Source organism: Anarrhichthys ocellatus, unplaced genomic scaffold (assembly GCF_004355925.1).
Source record: "Anarrhichthys ocellatus isolate YVR2014 unplaced genomic scaffold, GSC_Weel_1.0 scaffold11, whole genome shotgun sequence".
Classification (NCBI taxonomy): Eukaryota; Metazoa; Chordata; class Actinopteri; order Perciformes; family Anarhichadidae; genus Anarrhichthys; species Anarrhichthys ocellatus.
This window is the reverse complement of record NW_022280041.1, coordinates 816,008-837,565: the sequence shown is the minus strand read 5'-3', so window position 1 is coordinate 837,565 and position 21,558 is coordinate 816,008. Positions and strand designations below refer to the sequence as shown.

General features: G+C 41.0%; 2 protein-coding genes across 2 annotated transcripts in view; one reads left to right on the top strand and one right to left on the bottom strand.

The window, feature by feature from the left end:
• LOC116385502 (serine/threonine protein kinase 26) overlaps positions 1-6,175 on the top strand; it is a 17,748-nt gene extending 11,573 nt beyond the window's left edge. Inside the window, exons 5-12 of the mRNA XM_031851015.1 lie at positions 50-158; positions 425-582; positions 3,701-3,886; positions 4,900-5,042; positions 5,188-5,296; positions 5,451-5,513; positions 5,781-5,908; positions 6,137-6,175. Of these exons, the coding sequence (XP_031706875.1) occupies positions 50-158; positions 425-582; positions 3,701-3,886; positions 4,900-5,042; positions 5,188-5,296; positions 5,451-5,513; positions 5,781-5,908; positions 6,137-6,152 (912 nt within the window). The 3' untranslated portion in view covers positions 6,153-6,175. The remainder of the gene's footprint in view (positions 1-49; positions 159-424; positions 583-3,700; positions 3,887-4,899; positions 5,043-5,187; positions 5,297-5,450; positions 5,514-5,780; positions 5,909-6,136) is intronic.
• A 3,198-nt stretch (positions 6,176-9,373) lies between these two features.
• On the bottom strand, positions 9,374-19,040 carry LOC116385501 (FERM domain-containing protein 7). The gene is made up of 12 exons (XM_031851014.1): positions 18,909-19,040; positions 15,454-15,558; positions 15,336-15,378; positions 14,818-14,896; positions 14,644-14,741; positions 13,830-13,944; positions 12,875-13,022; positions 12,478-12,573; positions 12,227-12,390; positions 11,601-11,666; positions 11,209-11,284; positions 9,374-10,834 (listed from the first exon to the last, which is right to left on the bottom strand). The coding sequence occupies exons 1-12, from the start codon at positions 19,035-19,037 to the stop codon at positions 9,647-9,649; spliced, it is 2,307 nt and encodes a 768-aa protein (XP_031706874.1). The 5' UTR covers positions 19,038-19,040; the 3' UTR covers positions 9,374-9,646.
• Between the last annotated feature and the right edge of the window lie 2,518 nt (positions 19,041-21,558).

The window sequence follows — 21,558 nt, the reverse complement described above, 5'->3', positions numbered from 1 at the left end:
TGTGTGTGTGTGTGTGTGTGTGTGTGTGTGTGTGTGTGTGTGTGTGTAGCTTCGGGCGGGTCCGTTTGATGAGTCCCAGATTGCCACCATGCTGAAGGAGATCCTGAAGGGTCTGGACTACCTGCACTCTGAGAAGAAGATCCACAGAGACATCAAAGGTACAAAGATCAGCTGCGCTTAGATTATTCTTCCTCGCCTTATTGGTATCACTCCAGTGATTTAGTGTGGCACTTTAATATTATATTACACTTTAATATACAATTACTCTTTGTTGTTGTGTTTTACTTTAGCCAATCAGTGGGGCTAAAGTCATATTTAAAACTGATAAAACCATAAAATATATGTAAAACATTAGCTATCACATGAAACAAGCTTTTATTTTGAGCCAAAGCTCGTCATAACGATGTTGTTAATCCGTCGGTAGCTGCCAACGTGCTGCTGTCGGAGCACGGCCAGGTGAAGCTGGCGGACTTCGGGGTGGCCGGTCAGCTGACGGACACGCAGATCAAGAGGGAAACCTTCGTGGGAACGCCGTTCTGGATGGCGCCCGAGGTCATCCAGCAGTCCGCCTACGACTCCAAGGTAAGACTCCCGTCACCGTAGCACCTTCTTCAGCACCTTAAAGCTGCCGGAGGTTGCAACGTGTTTTAGTCGCCTTTAGCTCCTATACATTTTTTTTGTTTTTTCTTTTTTTTTTGCTAAACCCCTCCCCTAAAACCTTAATTATCCAATCATAGCTGAGCAACTGTAACTAGTTACATCTCCATGCATTCAAAGACTTTTTTTATGGTTGCATCTTTATTCATGTGTTTGCAAGCAAAAGTGAAATAAATGTATTAAACGGTGCGTTTGTCTGCGCTAACGTAAGCTGCTGAAGTTAGCATACCTGGCTAACTCGTTACGGATTGTAGTAACGTAGCGCTACTTCCAAAGCCATCACTTTGATGTTGCAACTAGGAACGGTGGAGCTCATTTTAATTACTTTATATCCTGCTGGGAAGCTTTTGAGTTTCCCATCAGGATCAATAAAGTCTTATCTTTTATCGATGTTCTTACTTCCTTCATATGTTAGTTGATGTTATTCTGTATCTGAATCTTTAAAGTACCTAAAGCTGAGAGATGCATGTATATAATAACTATATTTCCCTTTTGAAATGTAGTTTAAAGTAAGATGAAATGGAAATACTCAAGTAAAAGTACCTCATAACAGTACTTCCACCACTAGTACGTGTTTATTTTTGCACTCTTCTCTGTGTGTTCATTCGCGTTAAACTTCTGCATTTGCACTCGTCGGCACAAACAAACTCCCCACGTCGTTGAACGGCTCGTCTGGCTTCACGCTTCACTTTATGGCTTTATATCCTCTGTTGCCGTCACACCGCGCGCCATTGTTTTGTATGTCGCTGTAGCAACCTCTGCCACGTGGGCTTGATGTTGTGTCTGGCTTTGAGGTCGTTTGCATTGTTTCCACAGCGTTTTATTTGCATCTTAATGGGAAACTCCCACCGTGTCAAGTAGTCTGGACTTCTGAGATAATACAGTTTTTAGACCTCAAATCCACCCTCGTAATGTTTGACTGTGGAGGGGATTCCCTCGTCTCAAATGAAATGCCAACAAGCCGCATCAAACCCTCCCGCGTTCATAGCTGCACCTGTTGCACTCAAACGTGCACAAAAGTAAAAAGGCTGCTTTAAATATTTGGATGTGATACCCAATGACAAAGCAAACAAACGTCTTTTCATTCAGATGACATAACAAGGTGACGTCTCCTGGCTCTCGCTCTCTCTGTCTTTGTTTACGTCAATGCAAGTTTGTGGTTTGGTGTGTTATGGAAATACGGTAATACCATTAGGGTGTGTGTACTTTGTGGTTTGATTCATGTCTGTGTGTTTTAATGGGGATTATATATCGATATATATTTATTTATATATCCACAACAAATTGTTCTACTTTGTAATGTATGCGTCTTGTTGTTTCTCAGCTCAAACGGAACAAATCAAGATGGAGAAACAACTTAAGATGTTGTTGTTATCCATGTGTTGTACTAACTAATTATTTTATTTTTGCTATTGACGGATGTATTGACCGTTTTTGACAAAAATGAAAACAAATGTGCATCAAAAAGTGATTTATTAAGAAAAAGTGTTTGCCTTAATTCCTGCTTTTATTTTGTAGTAGTTACCCTTTTTATCGCAGTGACACAATAACTAAGTCAGCATGTTGAAGGGAGGCGTGTTAACTTGTCATTTGTGTAAGATGGTGTTTCAATCTTGTGTAAAGGGAAGGAAGACAAAGCGTGACTTGTTGAAACACCAAAGACAGTTTGCAGACACCGCTAACGGTTACGTAAGCGACAGACGTGACCTACGCAGTTTAAAAATAAGAAAGGGAAAAAAAAGACCATATTTAAAAGGACAGTTTGGGTATTTGATGCCTTCACCATGTGGACTCAACCAGTGACCACGTGACCGTAACTTTACCCAAAATAAAGATGCACTCTTTGATCTCACTTGATATTTCGAAGCTCAACACATTTGAACATTTTCAACAAATACCATGAAAAGACCAAAAACTGTGCTAGTCCGTCTCTACTATACATCTTTAACAACGTGTCACAAATGTGTAGTTTTTCTTAAAGCCTCAGTAATTTACTACAACGGATGGTTGCTGTAGTTTTTATCAATGATGTGAGTTTAGCAGCAGTAAAACGTACCTTGTACCTGAAAACACCCGAAAGCTACTTACTGACGGTATTTCATTGGCTCTGTTTTTACTTCATTTTCTGTTGTTTTTTTAAGCTGCTACTTTTCAACCACGAATATATTTTGGACATTTTTGTATTTCATTCAATATTGAAACACTCCCGGTCACACTGAACACGCATACTCGTGAACATATTGTGTTTGTTGTGGCAGTTGACGGTTTACGGCAGTTTACTGTTTACGGCAGTTGTTTGTTATGTTAATTGACAGAATACAACAGGACGGATTATGACAGTTTACTGTGTGTGTGTGTGTGTGTGTGTGTGTGTGTGTGTGTGTGTGTGTGTCTTACCTGGGCTGCCACATGGCCATTGGAGCAAGTTGAAACGATGTGACATTCAACCTGTGTGCATGTGTAACGTCTGAGGGTCTGTGTGTGTTTGCATTATTTTGTTTCACTACTTATTAGGAATAAACTTTAGTTTGTAACAAAATAGTATCTGAAACTATTAGTGTATTTAGAATTTTGTTTTAATAATTCATCAAGCAAAATGGGGAAAACATTTTTTTTTTTTTTTTTTTTTTTTTTTCCATTATGAACTGAATGTCTTTGGGTTTTGAACTGTTGCTCACAGATCACAAAAACTGTCTTTTAATTGCAATGACAGTTGGCGGTTTACAGCGAAGTGGACGCTTTACGGCAGTTGAAGTTTTATCGCAAGCGGAGTCGGTCTTATAATTCCAATGACACAATAAATACTCTCTCTGTTGTGGTTGTGTGAGCAGGCTTCTCTCTGTACAGAGTATTATCGGACACTTTACAACAGAAGACGTGCTCGACTTATGAGGAAATTATAGTCACCAAAAATCAACACTGCCAACCTTTTGAAAAGATGACTCATTTTCACAGGAAAGATTCAGAGTTTGATTGACGTGTGTGTGTGTGTGTGTGTGTGTGTGTGTGTGTGTGTGTGTGTGTGTTAATTCTGTCTCTCCAGGCCGATATTTGGTCGCTGGGCATCACGGCCATCGAGCTCGCCAAGGGTGAACCCCCGAACTCGGACATGCATCCCATGCGAGTGCTGTTCCACATCCCCAAGTCTCCTCCTCCGACGCTGAGCGGAGATTTCTCCAAGAGCTTCAAGGAGTTCACCGAGGCGTGCCTGAACAAGGACCCAACCTTCGTAAGACACACAAACCACTGCTCGATGAGAGTGAATTCAGACTGCATTCTTATTTTATTATTAGATCTTCAAACGGATCTTTTTCCCCTTTTTAAATCATTGTTGTGACACTTTTTCAAGCAAAATAAATGTGTTTTGTACAGTTTTGTCATTTTAAGGGGCATTTTTCGGTCCTTTACGCTGGTATTTCTATTTTCTGCACATCTTTGAAATATTAAATACCTTACGGGCCCTTAAAATAAACTAGAGTTGAGTTTGGGCCCCCTTGTCATGTTTCAGTTCCACCAAAGAGAAATTTCACCTCTACCTTTCTCACATAAATAACTTTTTGAGTCCCAAATTATCACAGAAAAATCTAAATAAAGAAAACAGATTAGATTACGTTCTTCTTTTCTCCCGTTAATCATCTCAGGATCTTTTGGAGGAGCCCGACCTCGATGTTCGGAACATGTTTGCGTTTTAGGGAAATTATCTAAATACTTCTTCCAGTACTGGTTTAACACACTTTACACACTTTTACAGTTTGCTTTTACTAGTCAGTCTGGCAAAAACAATGAATTGTTCAAAAATGTTACAGCTGAAAAAATAACTAAATAAATATATCAAATACCAACATCTTGTTATTATACAGGAAGTATAAGGAATGAGATTTTGAGCTATAAACCTTAATATTTGTAACGTTTTTTTTTTTTTTTTATTCACGGTTCCCTGTTTTTTTTTTTTTTTTTCAATATTCTTTGTCATTTGTTCTGTTGTTAGTCATCCTGTAAATTCAATTAAATTCTTTGTAATTAAGGTGAAGAGGTTTGAGTCACATCAATGTGTTTTCATGTCCTTTACTGTGTGGTTGTAGCTGCGTTTCGCTGCCCCCTGGTGGACAGAAAGCGCCTCTCTTCCGTAACAAATGAACCATAAAAAGAAACTAAAGATCAAATGGAGCGAGACTCTTTCTTTCTTCATCTTTCTCTCCCAAAGAAAGACACTAAAGTGAATTTGTGTTTCTCTCTCTGCAGCGTCCAACAGCCAAAGAGCTCCTCAAACACAAGTTCATCATCAAACACTGTAAGAAGACGTCCTACCTCAGCGAGTTGATTGACAGGTACAGGCGGTGGAAGGAGGAGGGGCACAGCGGCAGCAGCTCCGACGACTCAGACGGGTAATTTCATTACTCTTCATCTCCATTTCTTTAAAGCAGGAAGCTCTGATCTGTTTCATGTCTGCATGTGCAATGGTGCAGTGCTAAGTGTGTGTTTTATTCGTGTGTGTGTGTGTGTGTGTGTGTGTGTGTGTGTATATATTAGTGAGTCCAGTAATAAGGAGAACAGCGACTCACCTGAGTGGTCTTTCACCGTGGTCCGTAAGCCGAAGACACCGAAGGCACCGAAGGAAGGGACAGTCCTCAATGGAACGGTCAGTTTGTGTGTTTGCGCGCGTGTGTGTGTGTGTGTGTGTGTGTGTGTGTGTGTGTGTGTGTGTGTGTGTGTGTGTGTGTGTGTGTGTGTGTGTGTGTCCCCTATTTTACATTTTGGACTCACCTTGTTTTTCCTCTTCCTCACCTGTGCAGGGTCAGGACCAGCTGACTAAATCTGCCAGTCTGACCACAGTCATCTCTCCTGTCTTCACTGAGGTTAATACACACACACACACACACACACACACACACACACACACACACACACACACACACACACACACACACACAAATACAGCACATTTCCAAACACAACGAGGCGTCATCAAATCAGTATCACCTGCTTGTCTCACCGCCTCTGTGTGCTTTACACATTACGGCACCATCTTGTGGTTAAAATAAAAATGCACCAAAAGAAATTGAATGCGGCTCAATGTGTAGAAAATGAGGTACAGGTGATGGATGTTATTCTTCTTCTTGTAGTTGAAGCAGCAGCACAAGGAGCACTCTGAGCAGCGATTGGCCATCGAGGAGCTTGAACGCAACATCCGATTGGCTGAAGAGGTCTGTCCCGGCATCACGGACAGGATGGTCACACACATCATTGCCAGGTACCACAAGTTTGTCTGTCTTTCCTTTTTTGTTTGTTACTTTTTCTTCTCATTTCATTAACTTATACATATTTATTTATTTTTAACTCATATTTATTTATTTTTGTCGTCGTATTCTTTTATTTAAGTTGTAATTCAGAACAATATGTCCGTGTCCTAACATCATTTATTTACCAAATATTTTTATTCTTTCTCTCCTCTTTCTCGATTTCCGTCACTCGGCCTCAGATTCGCGACCAACTGAGGGACTCGAAAAAGTTTTTTGGGGAAAAAGGAAGTAAACGTTATGTGAAGAGAGACTGTCTCCGTACGGTGACGCTGCTGGACCATTTTGGAAAAATGGAGATTTGCTGTGCGATGTCTCCTCGCTGTACACACACACACACACACACACACTCACACACACACACTACTAATGTAATATATACACTAGATTATAAATACATAAATATATATATATATTCACTGCTGCAGGTTTAAGACGTTTTTTCTCCCCAGAGTTCGCTGAATATTTTTAATCAACTGGTCTAAAGTTTTGAAAAAACAATCTTAAAAGTTGTCAGTTGGAGTTATGGTTTTGTTTCCCCTTTTTAGGTTCATGAACTTCTCTTTTTTTTTTTTTTTTTGGGTCAGACTTAATGCAAATTTAAGTCCCCAATTTAAACATTCTTAAAATTACCATCATGTGCCTTGATTATTTATGCAGTCAGTCATTTTCTAATCGACCACAGTACACAGAAAAATACACGGAGAAGTATATGGAAGAGGGTTCTCGTCCGTTAGCGGTATTTTTTATTTTTATTTTTATTTTTTTGTTTGTTTTTTTTTGTGACACGACTCGTCTTGACTTTGTAGATGTTTATATGGTCGTCCAGTAGCACTTGAGACAGATTATATGCCAATATTACATATTTTTTGTTGTCTTCAGTAATGCTTTAAATTACAGTTCCCTCATCCCGGAATTCAGTTGAGGTCCCACAAGACTTTGAGTTTTCAGGGTTCGATTTGGTCATTTTAACTTATAACGTTTGTTTTACAACAATGTACATCATAAATGCTTTTATATATGTGACCCACTAGTGGAACAAGTTTTAGCTGTACTGATGGATTCAAATGGTAATTGTTTTGAACATCCAAGGTGAAACATTCTACCCTAAAAGTGAACACACTTGAGGAATCTGAACTTTTTAACTTCCCCGGTGAGAAAACTATTAAAACAATTAAACAATTCAATTTTAAGAATTCAGATTATTGACTCATTATTGGGAGCTACCAGCTGGCTAGTAGCTTGCTAACAAGTATCTGGCTAACTGTTTCTAAAGTAACTTGCTAAATTTATCTATATAAATGTTTAAAATACTCAAGTTTCTTAAACTGTAAAAGCAACAATTTAACAAAAATCCAGACAAATTTCTGACTCACTTTTGGAAGCTACCAGACTAGCTAGGCAGCTTGTAGCTTGCTAACAAGTAAGCTAGCTTGCTAGCTAAATGTTGTTAAGCTGTTTCCAAAGTAACTAGCTAAATGTATATATATAAATATTTTTAAATTGTTCAAAAACTATTTTTAAAATCCAGACTAATTTTGGACACATTTTTGGGAGCTACCAGACTAGCTAGGCAGCTAGTAGCTTGCTAACAAGTAAGCTAGCTTGCTAGCTAACTGTTGTGAAGTTGTTTCCAAAGTAACTAGCTAAATTAAACCATTTGATGTCCAAGATCCTCAAGTTTATTAAGTTTATTAAGCTTGTTAAGATAAAGTGACAACCTAAATGTTCAAAACGGCTGCCATTTGAATACAATCACTGGAGTTACTTGTGTCTGGTAACAAGTAGCATTGTACAACCGTTAGCTTAAGGAAATAACATAAATGAATGGTTTAATTTGTCTAGATGTAAATGTTGGTTAAGATTCAATTCTGGGATGTTCAAAAAGTGTCTGTTTGGAATAAGATTTCAGTGGAAATAAATGGAAAAAGGAATATTTTCAAGGATCTGCAAGTTGGACGCAAAGGTCTTCCACTTGCTCATGAAATGACTGTTCTCTTTTTCAATATGCATCGAGTTTGGGAAAACATTGTTGAGAGCTGAAAGTTGATTCTTAACAAAATGCTTAATGTGTAACATTGTTTTTAATACCTAGGAAAGTAGCACAGGTCCTTTTTCAAGAGCATGAAGGGAGCTGTAATCAAAGACTTTACTGATAGTTTGTACCAAAGACACTATAAAACTTGGTCATTGTATATTTTTGTCTTTTTATATATCATAAGGGATATGAAAATGCTTGTTGAGGGGGGAAATGTAAAATGAAAGATGTAAGATTTACATAAGTGTACTCTTTTCTTTTTTTTGTTTAAGTAGCGGGACTTAGAGTTTTATGAATAAATATTTAAGTTTGATTGAGGAACATGTTTCCAAGGTTTCTTCTTTACTTTAATGCGATTTTTCTGAAAAGTTTTCATAAATGTCAATTTTAGAAATTTTGTGTGTTCTAGTCAATGGACCTTTTTGCTTGTATGTGATTTTCTGTTATCACAATGTGTTTAAACGATTAGATATGATCTGATTGCTTGGGTGAAAATACCCAACATTGATATGAGAAATGGTAGAGAACATACCAGAATCATTCAATTTTTAAGTCTTGGTGCATTCGATTAATATGACCATAATTTCCTTCCTTGTTTATTCCTTTTATTGGTGCTTTAAACCAAAAAACCTTCACATTTTCCTACAGAATTCACAAGAACCATTCATTTAAAATAACAAACGAACGCATACCCAGCTACAGCAACCATAAAGTTATCCAATGACCTACGTACGCATCAAACCGACAAGACTTCATAATAGAGTTAAAATGCACTTTCTTGCCTCGCCCAACCTGTGAGTTCAGACATCCCAGGTCTACTGAATTTAGGACGAGGTAATATGGCCAGAAAAGTTAATGTTCTGCCAAATATCGGAAGAATAAAAATGTAATTTTCAAAGACAGTTGAGCAAAAGCAATATAATTGAGCTGCTCCACCTGCAAGACAAACATCCTTGTGGATAATTTGAATAATGCATCCCATACAGATATGGACCGTCAATACTAGATGCTTCAACAAGGTAGAAAACCGACATCCATTTTTATTAAACTAAGCTCCTGCTGTTTGTGTTCAGATGAGACATGATATCTGCTAGCGTTGGCTACAGGGCGGGAGCAGAGTAGAATCCACACATTAGTTCAACTCTCACGTCTTCACCCTGATGTTGTGGCATCTTGTGGTGAATCAATTTTCACAATGTTTGATGTTTTACGCATCATGCAGACACACAAATCTGAATTAATTAAATATATCGCCATTATAGAAATACAGTAACGAGTGAACTGATGGCTGGATATGAAAAAGAGACCAAGTAACTGTAAACCAGGTCGGTGGGTCAGGCCGAGGCTGCAACAAATTGTTGGACCTTTTGATGATGAGCTAGGAGAGGTACATTAATCGAATTTTAGAGGTTTTAAAAATCCTAAAACATTTGCTAGCTTGTACCCGTAATGATGCTACTGAAAGAGGTTTTCAGTAAAACAAGGCAAAAACAGTACATTTCATCTGCCAGTACACCTAAAAAACAACACACTTCTGTTACACACATTATAACCAATGTCTTTGTTTATTCTAGGCTCTTTATTTTTACTTTTTAAACCATCCTGCCAGTGTTGAGTGTGATCACATCATGAACCTTTTTGTTTTCGTCTTTATCTACAGAGTGACTTCAGTGATCTTTGCAGTCTTCTCTTTCTTATCTTCTTCACCCTTCAACTCTGTTTTTGCTCTAGCTGCTCTATACTCCTCCTCCTCCTCTTCCTCCTCGTCCAGTTGGAGGCTCCCGGAGGAGTACCTCATCCTGGCGAGTCCGGCGGACCGCGCCACTTTACCGAGCGGGTGTGGTGGTGGGCAGTAGTACGGGTAGAAAACCTCCGGGTCAGAGTCGCTGTAGCTTCCCGAGGTTCCTCCGATCACGCAAAACGAGGCGGGTCGATCGGGCAGAGGGGAGGAGTTCAGCGGGAGGTAGGTGGGTCTGGAGGGGCGTGTCAGGTGAGGGTAGTAACCAAGGGGACGGAACTCAGAGGCGGGGTTGAAGGCGGGGTTAGAACTCCTCGACAGGTGAAACTTGACGTCGGGTCGGCTAACCACGCGGCGAGGCAGCCCGGGGAGGAAGTTGGAGTCGTCGCTGTAATGACCCGCCTCTGTGCGCCCAACGGCCAGGAGCCTCGCCCCGTTACTACCCGGATGGTAAACCCGAGCCAACCCCAACCCGCCGGACCCGGAGGGGTGCAGGTTCCTCCTGATTGGCGAGAGCGACGGCGAGCCGTAGCTCCGTGGATAAAAAGGCGGCCGCGACGGGCCGTCCATCGTCACGAAATCCCGCCTCCTCGGATGCGGGAAGCGTTCCAGGGAAGAAACGGCAACGTAGTCCGATAAGTAAGGGTGCCGGTTGAGAGGCGAGGAACCGGCCAGTGGGAACGTTGGGAGGATGGGGTGATACTGGTAGGCTGGACTGTTCGGGTAGAGGAGCACCAGCTGCTGAGCGGCGTCCGGGTGTGGCTGGGGGTTGGGCCGACGGCGCGAGCGGTTACCGTAGACGCCGGCTAGCCTTTGGGCTTGGCGCTGCACCCCGATCCGTCCCCCCCTCAGGTCCTCCATCAGGGACGTGGAGGCAGATCTCGTCTTGGGCGAGGGGGTTGACGTGTGAAGAGACGGAGAGAGGGGGGTGACTTGGGTGAGAGGGCGGGACCTCTGGGTGACCTCGACGGATGATTGGCTGCGTTTAGCCCCTCCTCCTCTGATGTCGACATCCACGCCTCGGTGGTGTGGGTCCGACTCATCCTGACTGCAGACCGCCAAGGCGTGACCCGACTGGATGAACAGGTGGGAGTGCTCGTACATCTGAGGAAGTAAGAAACACAAACATTAGACTTTCCTATACTGCAAGCAACAATTATTAGCTATTAATCAGCCTATTAGCAACATTTAGCCTTCTGCTCACCGTAGCTACAGCCGTTAGCCTTTAGCTGAGGCAAGCAGAAGCTAAACTATTAGCAACATTTTCGCTCCATCTCTCTAATAGTTGAGTTGAGAAACATGTATTCTTCAGCCACCGTTAAAAAACAAGCCAACAAAAATTGCGAGCCATTGTGAGTGAAAGTGTTCTTGGAATTATTCTGCTTTCGATCCAGCCACAAAAATCATCATCATCATGTGTACTAAGAGAAAAGAAGTCCATATGCATCTTTATGTGCACAAATGGTAGTTTTTCTTACTTGTTTGGAAACATCCGTGAGGAGATCGGGAGAAGAGCGACACTGTCTGGGATCGAAGTCTGACTGACAGTAAGTCCTGGATGAAGAGCGAGAAGACAAAAAGACATGAGAACCAAAAGAAGTGGCCTTTTAGCCTTCTTTATCCTGTTTTTATCTTTTCCCCAATTTCCCTTTAATATATGATTACCTGAGGTTCACAGGAGGAAACTAGATCAAAGAGTTAGACTTGATTAGTTAGTTCTTTGATTGAAGGAAGTAATTATAAAGCTCTAGTTTTGGGTGGATCAGCACAATGTTTGCACCTTTTTGGTGGTATTTTCATAAAATGGGTCAAGTTTAGCATCCAAATGAGTGTAAACTACGATCAAATAGTCTGATGAATTTATTCTCACCTCTCAAAGTGCGCAGGCTTCTTCCCTGACCCCATACACTCCAGCAGCTGTTTCTGCGTCCGTCCACTGACCCACAGACAAAAAAAACATCATCATCATCCTCTTTAAGCTCTCAGTATAAAGTGCTGCACGGAGGACGTACTTTTGAAGGCCAACCAGGAAGTTAGCATCTCACTGGTTCCCTCGACAAAAAGCCATTTTGGATTATTGCAGAAAATGTACTCGTTTATGATCCAACGAACAAAAAGTTCCCCCCAAAATAACATAAAATCTGTGACAAAATCTTGATTTTATAAAAAATTAAAGATTATAAATGGGTGAGTTTAAGGTGTTCAAAACAGCAAAAAAATATGTGATGTATAACCAGGTGGAATGTAAAATTTACTTATGTACTGAACTTAAGTACAATTTTGTATTCATATTTCCATTTTCTGCTATGAGTACTTTTAAAAGTATAAGTATATATTTAAGCTAATACATGTGTGAAATTTTGAATGCAGGACTTTTACTTGTAAAGTTACGTCTATTGATTATGTATTTACACTTAATAGACAAACAAGAAAATGTGACAAAAGCAAACCGACTGAAGTTTATTACCTTTTCCACCCCAGCAGTGTGTGTTTTACCTGTATCTGAAGCTGGAGCCTTTACAGGACAGCAGTGTTTTGTGCATTGTCTTGGGTTCCTCGGACAGCCTGAAGAAGGCGTGGTACTCCACACACGTCTTCCAGAAGGACTTGCACACATCTCGGCTGGCCATGGACAACTCCAGCGTGTCCTTACACGACGGCTGCATGGACAAACATTTCCCATCAATAGAGGCACACAGTATGTGCACAGATGGATGTTGAACATATAAAACGTAACAGGTCCTCACCCCGACTTTGTCGTGTAGTTTGATGAGGAAATGTTTGCGCTTGAAGCTCAGCTTGCGGATCTTCGCCCAACTGAACGTGTTGATTTTGGTGTTTCCCTAGAAAGTGCAGAACAAAAAACATCAAAATGTCCAAAATGTGGTCCGTTTTAACGTGTTCATGGTGCTAAATTAAAAAGTCAAGGGATCACCAAATTCTTTAGGATTCATCCTCTGGACACCCTGAATGTTTGTACCAAATTTCATGGCAATCCTTTCAATGTTTGTTGAGATATTTCGCTTTGGACGAACAAACGGATGAATCCTCCCGAGAGCTGAGCTGCTATACTGTGGACATAAACAGCACCTCCTGCTGACTAGAGCCACGCCAGGTTTATGTTTGGAACTGTGAACCACTAACCTGAAAGACCAGGACTCCAGAGTGTGTGACCGCCAAGTTGATCCTCATTCCCTCCCCGTCGTGAGCGGGGTGAGGCCGGATGCCGTACATGTCCAGCTTCCTCGCCACCTCCAGCAGCTGGATGTCCGAGTCTCCTGGAGACGAACCTCTACGGAGAACGTATGAGCCAAACACATTTTACTATTAATGACAATGGGTGTGATTAACGTGAGGTTTTGTGGCCATTTTTTGGGTCAAAATCAACCACAGACTGAATGTGAGAAGTGGACGTAGTCACAGTGACATCACTTATTGGTTTTTGGTCTTGACTTTATTTGGCGGTCGCCAACTTGGTTTTTAGCAGTTGCCATCTTGGTTTTTTGGCCGTAGCCATTTTGCCTTTTGGGCATCACCATCTTGATTTTTAGTGGTCGCCAACTTTGTTTTTGGCCGTAACCAACTTGGTTTTTAGCAGCCACCATCTTGGTTTTTGTGGCCATCTTGTTTTTTTTACAACCAAAGGTGACATGAAAAAGCGGAGCTAATTACAACCGAACGCTGAATAAAACATTTGTAGTTAACCAGAATCTTAGAATTAACTTTCATGAATTGAAAACGCACTGTGAAAGAGTTAAAGTTCTAAGACAAAAACATGGACAACTCCCAGACCGGACAACTGCTTTATGGTCTGTGTGACTCTAAATGGACCATAATGTACTAAATGAACATCATGCTGTATTGAAGAAGACTTGAAACTAGAGATTGAGACCATAAACTCATGTTTACAATGTTTACTGAGGTAATAAATCAAGAGAGAAGTAGAGTCATTTTCTCATAGACTTCTATACAACCAGAGGAGTCGCCCCCTGGTGGACACTAGAGAGAATGCAGCTTTTGAGGCACTTACACATTGGCTTCACTATTCAGAACTGCAGGTTGCAGCCTGAAATCGGCACATTCTTAGGAGAGTGTGTACCTGTGTTTCCTGTGAAACTTGGTGATCTTGTGGTCTAGATATTCCTGGTTTGGGACGTACTGCTTCATCTCTAAATGGTGACTGTCCAGCTCCTCGTCATAGTCGCCTAGCTCTGCTGCAACACACACACACACACACACACACACACACACATTTACATTAAAAAAATGCCTGATAAAACAATGTTTGCGCAAATAATAAAACAAACAATATTTTTTCCTTTAACTGCTAGAGTTATGCATACAACTGTTGGGTTAAGTTAGAGTTTGCTGCTTGTGTGGAAGAATCCGATTACATTTCTATAAAGAATCTAATTTTTTCTCCTTTTATGCTCAATAATCAGTCATGGAATTAGTATTTACATCCTTTACTTAAATAAAAGTACTAATACCACACTGTGGGAATTATCTGCTACAAGTAAATGTTCTGTGTTCAACACCGGACTTCAGTAAAAGTGTGTCATAATTATAAGAAAAATGTACTGAAAGTAGTTAAAGTATTGATTGATCAGGGAAATGTTTTACTATTATATCTGATGTTTCTGGATTGATATTACTGCTGCATTAATGTGCAAGTTGCCTGTTTTTAACTAATCTACATCAAGGCATCATATCGGGTGACTGCTTTGTGACGATTCATCTTCCAGCTGATCCAAGAGGCTTTTTAAAGAGTTTATTTAGCTGAAGAAGTGGGAGGATTTTCTCAACACATAAAGGAACACTTCACCCTTCAGTTTATCACAAACATTCAACATCAACACATGTGGAGATACGAGGTTTTACCTGGACAGGAACTGTTACGATGTAATGCTTACACTGCAGTATGTGAGAGACCAGCAGGGCGGCGCTGTTGTCATTGCAGGTCAGACTGCCGTGACACAAGTCCTGCTTCATCTGTAAGGCAAAAAGATACCTACACACAAACAATACCATAATCTATGACTGCAAATTCAGCATCAAACATCAATCGAATCAGAGGACTCAGTTACCTGGTGAGGCTTCTCTTCAGCTGTCCAGGATCTGGTGGAAAGAACTTCACTATAAACCTGAAGAACAGATCGCTGGTGTCTGACACGAGAGAGAGGGAGAAGAAAGAGAATCACAGCTGAAATATACAACAAAATTAAAGTTAATACACTGACAAAGAACCCAATTTAGCTCGCGAGCTATCTTAGCTATGTTCCGCGCACAAATGGAACGTTATCTTACCCGATGCGTTTTAACCGGCAGCTCTTTTTCTTATCATAACATGCATCACACATAAAATGAGACGTCACACATAATCAGCTCTCAACCATAATCGCATGAATGCCGATCACAGTTCCAACTTCCTACTCGTTTGGCTTTAATTTCAAAATAACAGCCCAGTGTTATTCAAGATAAATTGGCAAATTAATCCTCACACTGCTTTCAAATAGCTGGATGAAAGAAAGAAAGAAAAAAGAGGATTATTTTAGCCGGAATTAGCTAAGCCACAAAATAGATGATGGATCCTTTAGGAACTTACATTTAATCTGTTTGGCCAGCGGCTTTAGCAGCTCCAACCACACCTGCAACCCAAACACAGTTTTATGACAAAGAAATCCAAAATAATCTGTTTTTCCGTGTGTTTTACGTTCTCTTACGTAGTTGCCGCCGTGGTGTCTGAACTCCAGCCCGAAGTACTCTTTCTCCAGCAGCTTCAGATGACCACACACTTTGTTGAAGAAGTCGCCTCCTAAAACCTTTTGCTGAGAGAGAATTAAAAGATGGAGGAACAGAGTGAGAGGGATGATTGGATTTATTTTAATTGAGACTCTTAAAACTGGAGTCTGTGGACACTCGGGGGACCCCAGACTATGTGGTGCAGCTCTCCGTTAATTAGCTCACTTTGCATATTGAGAATTTGTGTCATATTCTCTGTTCATAATATGAGCTGGAGGTCCATCGACTCTTTGCCTTTCACACAAAGAACGGTGAGAAAAGTCAATGATGTCCTGGTGTTAACGAGACGTTTAGATGCTTGATTTCATACGTTTAGTTGTGAGTTTGTGGTTCTACTGCAGGATGATCTTTGTTATGTTTGTGCTGCAGTTTCATGTCATCGGTCAACATATGTGCTACAACATGGGCAATACATGAGTCGGGCTTTACACATGAACTTGTGTTTGAATCAGGTTTAAATTGAGAGTTTTTCATTAATGTTAATTAACTTTAGAAATAGAGATTTTTGATTGGATGGCATGTTAGGCTAACGGAATGGACGGTGTGTTTGGCTAACAGCTGATATAAGTGCCAGTACACACACATTACATTGTTTTAGATTCTTCACTGTTTGCTTTTTCTTTCCTTGTGTCTTTGTCTTTTTAATGTTGTGTAATACGTACACTTTGTGTATTTCCCCCTTTCTTCTAGACAGTGATAATTATTAAATGTTGTTATATTATGGCGCAGCTCTCTTTAAATAATAGATATCCAAAATCATTTTGATAAGATATCTTATTAAGACTGTTTTATTGTCGGTATTTATTTATTTGTATTTGATCAGCTCCTCTCATTTCATCCTTTCCACCTCTCACCTCTCTCCTCTTTCCCTTCTTTAATCTCTTCCTCCTCTCCTTCCCTCTCTCCTCTCTCTAATTACCGAGATGCTGTTTATGCGTTGCAGCACAAGGTTGGTTTTTTTTTTTAGCGCTTGCTGTCTGCTAGCCGGCGTTCATCGCCCCGGCGGGGGTCGCTGGACGCCCTTCATTAACTTGTCAGTAGAGGGAGGAAGAGGAGGGACGGAGCAGCTGTAACCGATTATAAAGAGAACACAGGCCCAACCGATGATTACTGGAAACAAATGGCCGCCCCCAGAACAACAGAGCAGTTAGTCTCAATAGAGCGGAATAGAGTACAAATTGAGTGGAAAGCAACTTTACGGTCCAATCTGCTGGCTGGAAATGGTGATGGAGAACAACGCTGATAATTTTTTTTTCCTAAAATGATTTATTTTATAATTATGTCTACTGAGAAGTTTAAAAATGAAGAATAACACGGAGGTGTCGAGTTGGAGAGAAGTGAGACCTCTGTAGCCGCTACGTGCATAACTCACAGGAATCTCTGTCTGCAATTGTGTTGCATTGTGGGTAATGTAGGCGCCAAGGAGGGAGAATGCTGCATTGATTTTGATAGCTTTTAAAAACAACAGTCCATCGTGCGTCTGCAGGTGTTATAGGAGTGCGATCATAGACTGTACATAAGAAGCGGACGTAGCCCTCGTGACGTCATCTGTTGATTTGTGGACTGATGTTTTGAAGCCTCGAGTTCGGAGATTTCGCCATCGCCATCTTGGATTACAGTCGTCGCCATGTTGGCTTTTTTTAGGCAACCAATGACCAGAAGTTACCGTATTTGCAATGACGAAGAGACGCCGTATACGTCTCTGGTAGCGACCTGTCAATCACCGTGTAGCCCCGCCCTAAAGCATCCCCTGCTTTATGGTCTGTGTGACTCTAAATGGACCATAATGTACTAAATGAACATCATGCTGTATTGAAGAAGACTTGAAACTAGAGATTGAGACCATAAACTCATGTTTACAATGTTTACTGAGGTAATAAATCAAGAGAGAAGTAGAGTCATTTTCTCATAGACTTCTATACAACCAGAGGAGTCGCCCCCTGGTGGACACTAGAGAGAATGAAGCTTTGACTTCACTCTGCAGAACTGGAGGTTGCCGCCTGAGTGCAAAGCTAAATCAGTGGAGTACTTTTTTAATAGAATACCAATACCAAAAGTTATTGCATTTCTTTTTCTGGGTGGCACCAAAGTCTTACATTTCTTATTCGACATATATATATATATATATTTGTTTTTTACAAAATGGTTTCATTTTGACACATTATTTTACTCTTCCTGAAATCATAAGAACTAATAAGTTACATTTTTTTCATAGAATAAACTTTGAGAGTACATTTCACTACTAGCCATCATTCCTCCTCCATGCATCCATCCATCTTTTGTCCTCCACCACATCTTGGTATGGGTTTGGTCTCACACACACATATTACCACACACACTATATTTATCACAGGGTGGGTACAGTTTATTTTTGCCCTCATCCATCCATTCATCCCTTCTTTTTTTTCTTTCTTCTATTTCCTCCTCCTCCTCTTGTTGAGATGCTACTAATGTCCCGGAGGGAAACCGACAGGAGCTACTTTGCTAACACAATACTGCGAGTCACACACACACACACACACACACACACACACACACAAGAATTTGAATTTGAGAAGCTGACGTTCTTGACGTTTTAACACTTTAACTTAAAATGACTCAGTCCAGTGTATGACATTTGATGAAAGGCAGTAATGAGTCTCTGAGTATATCTAGTAGCTCTGCCCTGCTTCTCAGGCACCTGCTGCAGATTCATGGCATTAAGCATCTGTTTTATTTCACCTTAACGTTTACAATCTATGTTTTGTAGTCTCTTGCTGATGATGGATGATAGATAGATAGATGAATGGATGATGGATGGATGGATATATTGACAGATGGATGGATGAGTGGAGCCTGGAGAGAAGTATGAGGCGTTGGTGACTGTTGCTGGTTTTAATTTATGGATAGTTTAAGAAGAAGCAATACTCTCATACATAGGTGTGAAGGGACACTATGGAGCTGTGAACGTGACGCATTTAGCGTTCAGTTTGCCGGTTTAACAGTAAGCACAGAAGTAGAAGTGAAGGCCTCAAGAATCCAGATGCCAGCTGTGGTTATGTGGGAGGAAACGAGTCCTTAACTACAAGGTTATAAGTACTCAGATCTTTTACTTGTAATGTACTTTTATGGTAAAAACAAATACTGTGTTATGACTAAAAGTCCTGTATTATAAAAGTACACAAACTATAAAGCTCTCAAATAAATCTGGTGGAGTGGAAGAATACAGTAGCATTAAAATGGAAATACTTAAGTAAAGTACAAGTACCTCAAAAGTGGACACAGTACCTGATTAAATGCCCTCAGTTAGTCAACTATGTATCATAGAGAGGGCTGCACGTGCGCATGCGAAATAAGTACAAATAAACCGATTTATTTCAACTGGTGACGAACTTACTTCCACCTCGAACGTGCGCTCGCTGTCATCCAGGAACACCACGCGCAGCCGGAGCTTCGTCTCCTTGGAGACCCGGGACCTGGGCGTGAGGCTGCCGAGTCTCCCGGTCCGCCGGGGACGGTCCCCCATCTCCGTGTCTCTCACGAGGGATTACAACCACGGGACTCCATCCGTGATGCCCTCCACCATCCTGACGGTCAATCCAAAAGTCAGAGCAGAACCACGACGGTTTCACGCGCTCCTCATCATCACCATCCTCATCCTCTCCGGGGATCCGTGGCTGCCGCTGGAGCGCGCGCTCTCCAGATGCGTGACGTTGTTTCCAGACACTGAACCCACGCTTTACCACCAACACAGCTTCTCCACACTTTACTATACTACAGTACTACAGTGGAGGAAGTACCGAGTACTGCATTCAGAATAATACTCGCGTAAAAGTACTGAAATATCATCAGAAAAATGTACTTAAAAGTACTCATTATGTTGCAGATGAGTCCTCATGAGACTATTATGATTATTATTATTATTATTAATATTGAGCCAACCTGTAGTGAAAAGTACATTTAATAAAGTACTATACTAATATACACTTTGTAGGTACTATTCAAAAAATACTCCGCTTGGAATAATAATTTATGTCTTAAATGTATTTGTCTACTATTGTTCAAAATGGAAAAAAACTAAAATACATTTGTTAATATGTAAATATTATTTTTTAATTTCAGAAGTTTCGCTGCTGAACACACAACGTTCCTTCACTGTAAAGTCCAGTCTCACCGTTAGTTTAAGTTTTCTTTTCTTCTTCTCTTGTATTTTCTGTGAGCTGGCGTGTTAGGAGCACAGAGATGATGCTGTACACTCTGTGTGTGTGTGTGTGTGTGTGTGTGTGTGTGTGTGTGTGTGTGTGTCCATGGGAATAATATGAATTTCACGGTGGCTGGACGCTTTTAGAGGACTGACCTGTCCTAAAGTAGGCTAGTAGTGCAATGCCTCCACTCGCCTCCAGCATGAACTGAGCACTTAGAGTGTGTGTGTGTGTGTGTGTGTGTGACACACATGTAAAATGTTGGTCAAGACATTTTCTGTTTCCTTTGTCTGTTTCTGTGACTGACACATCACACATTGACATCAGATTAGATTTAACTTTATTGACATTTCACAGAGAACAAGTACTGCATCTAACAGGACGTAAGCTGCAAAAACCAGTATCTAATAGTGTAATAGTAAGAGGTACTCTAAGAAATTAGGGTTCCCAAAGGGTTCCTCCTGAAGGGCTGATGTTCTAACCATTTGCTTTGGAAGAACCCTTTTTTCAAGGGTTTTCTGTAGGACTAAGGGTTCCATTAAGAACCCCTTTCATCCAAAGAACTCTTTTTGGAAGAAAGCGTTCTTCAAGGATTGTTGAAAGCATGGGTGTCAAAAGATCCCCTCAGACCACGCCCACAAACATCTGTGATTGTGAACCAAGATGGTTGTGGGTTGAGCTGCACCACATCAGCCCCGGTCCTCGAGGAGCCTCATGAGTGTGTTCTAATCCAGATGAAACCCTTGGAATACGAAAGGGTTCCCTGTAGAACCCCCTAGGTGTTTATTGATGAAACCTTTGGAATATGAAAGGGTGGGTTCTTGTCGGTACCCTTAGAAGATGGAAGGTTTATGCACAAATCCTCTTGAGAGGGTTCTGGGTGGAACCTTTCACAGATGGTTGTAGGTATAAGCTTCTATGCTGGGTTCTCGGTAGAACCCTCTGAAAGGGTTCCAAATGGAATCTTTATAAAAGGTTACCAGGAACCAAAAACGGTTTCCTTATGACGAACTGAAGAACCATCTATGGTTCTCGTTAGAACGTTTTATTTCCAAGAGTGTAAATATGAAGACGTACAGTATGAAGATGACGGTTACCACAACATAACGTGCAGGTATAAGTACAATAGACAGTAGGATAACTATCAATATATATGACATAGAGTACAGACATCAATATAAAATAAAGTACATTTGACTTTGTTTTTATTGTCACAACAGACCACTAGATGGAGATAAAGACCTGAGGATCATCTAGAGCAGCTGATAGAAGACACACACACACACACACACACACACACACGTACGTCCAGTAAACATGAGTAGATATTTTGATACTGTAATATGAACCTCTCCGTCTCGACTCACCATCTGCCACACACACGCACACGCACACGCACACACACACTTTTCATTTTTCCATCCCTTGTCTCCAGTTCCCTCCTTCTGTCTCTCCTCACCCGTCTCACTTTCTCTGTCTGTCTCTCTCTCTCTCTCTCACACACACACACACACACACACACACACACACACACACACACACACACACCTAACCTGCCTGACACAGTAGCATCTGGCATCTTTATGCTGTTGCCTCCCTCCTGAGACACACACACACACACACACACACACACACACACACACACACACACACACACACACACACACACACACACTGACAGCTCTCCCTCTCATATAATTCTTCCACTGCAGCAGCGCGTCGTCCTCTAAACTCCGCTGGTTCATATCTTACCTGCAGGTTCGCTGAGACTCTCAGGCGATACGCCTGCTTAATAATAAACATTTAAAACAAAATACAGCTCATGTTAGCGAAACTATTTAAATA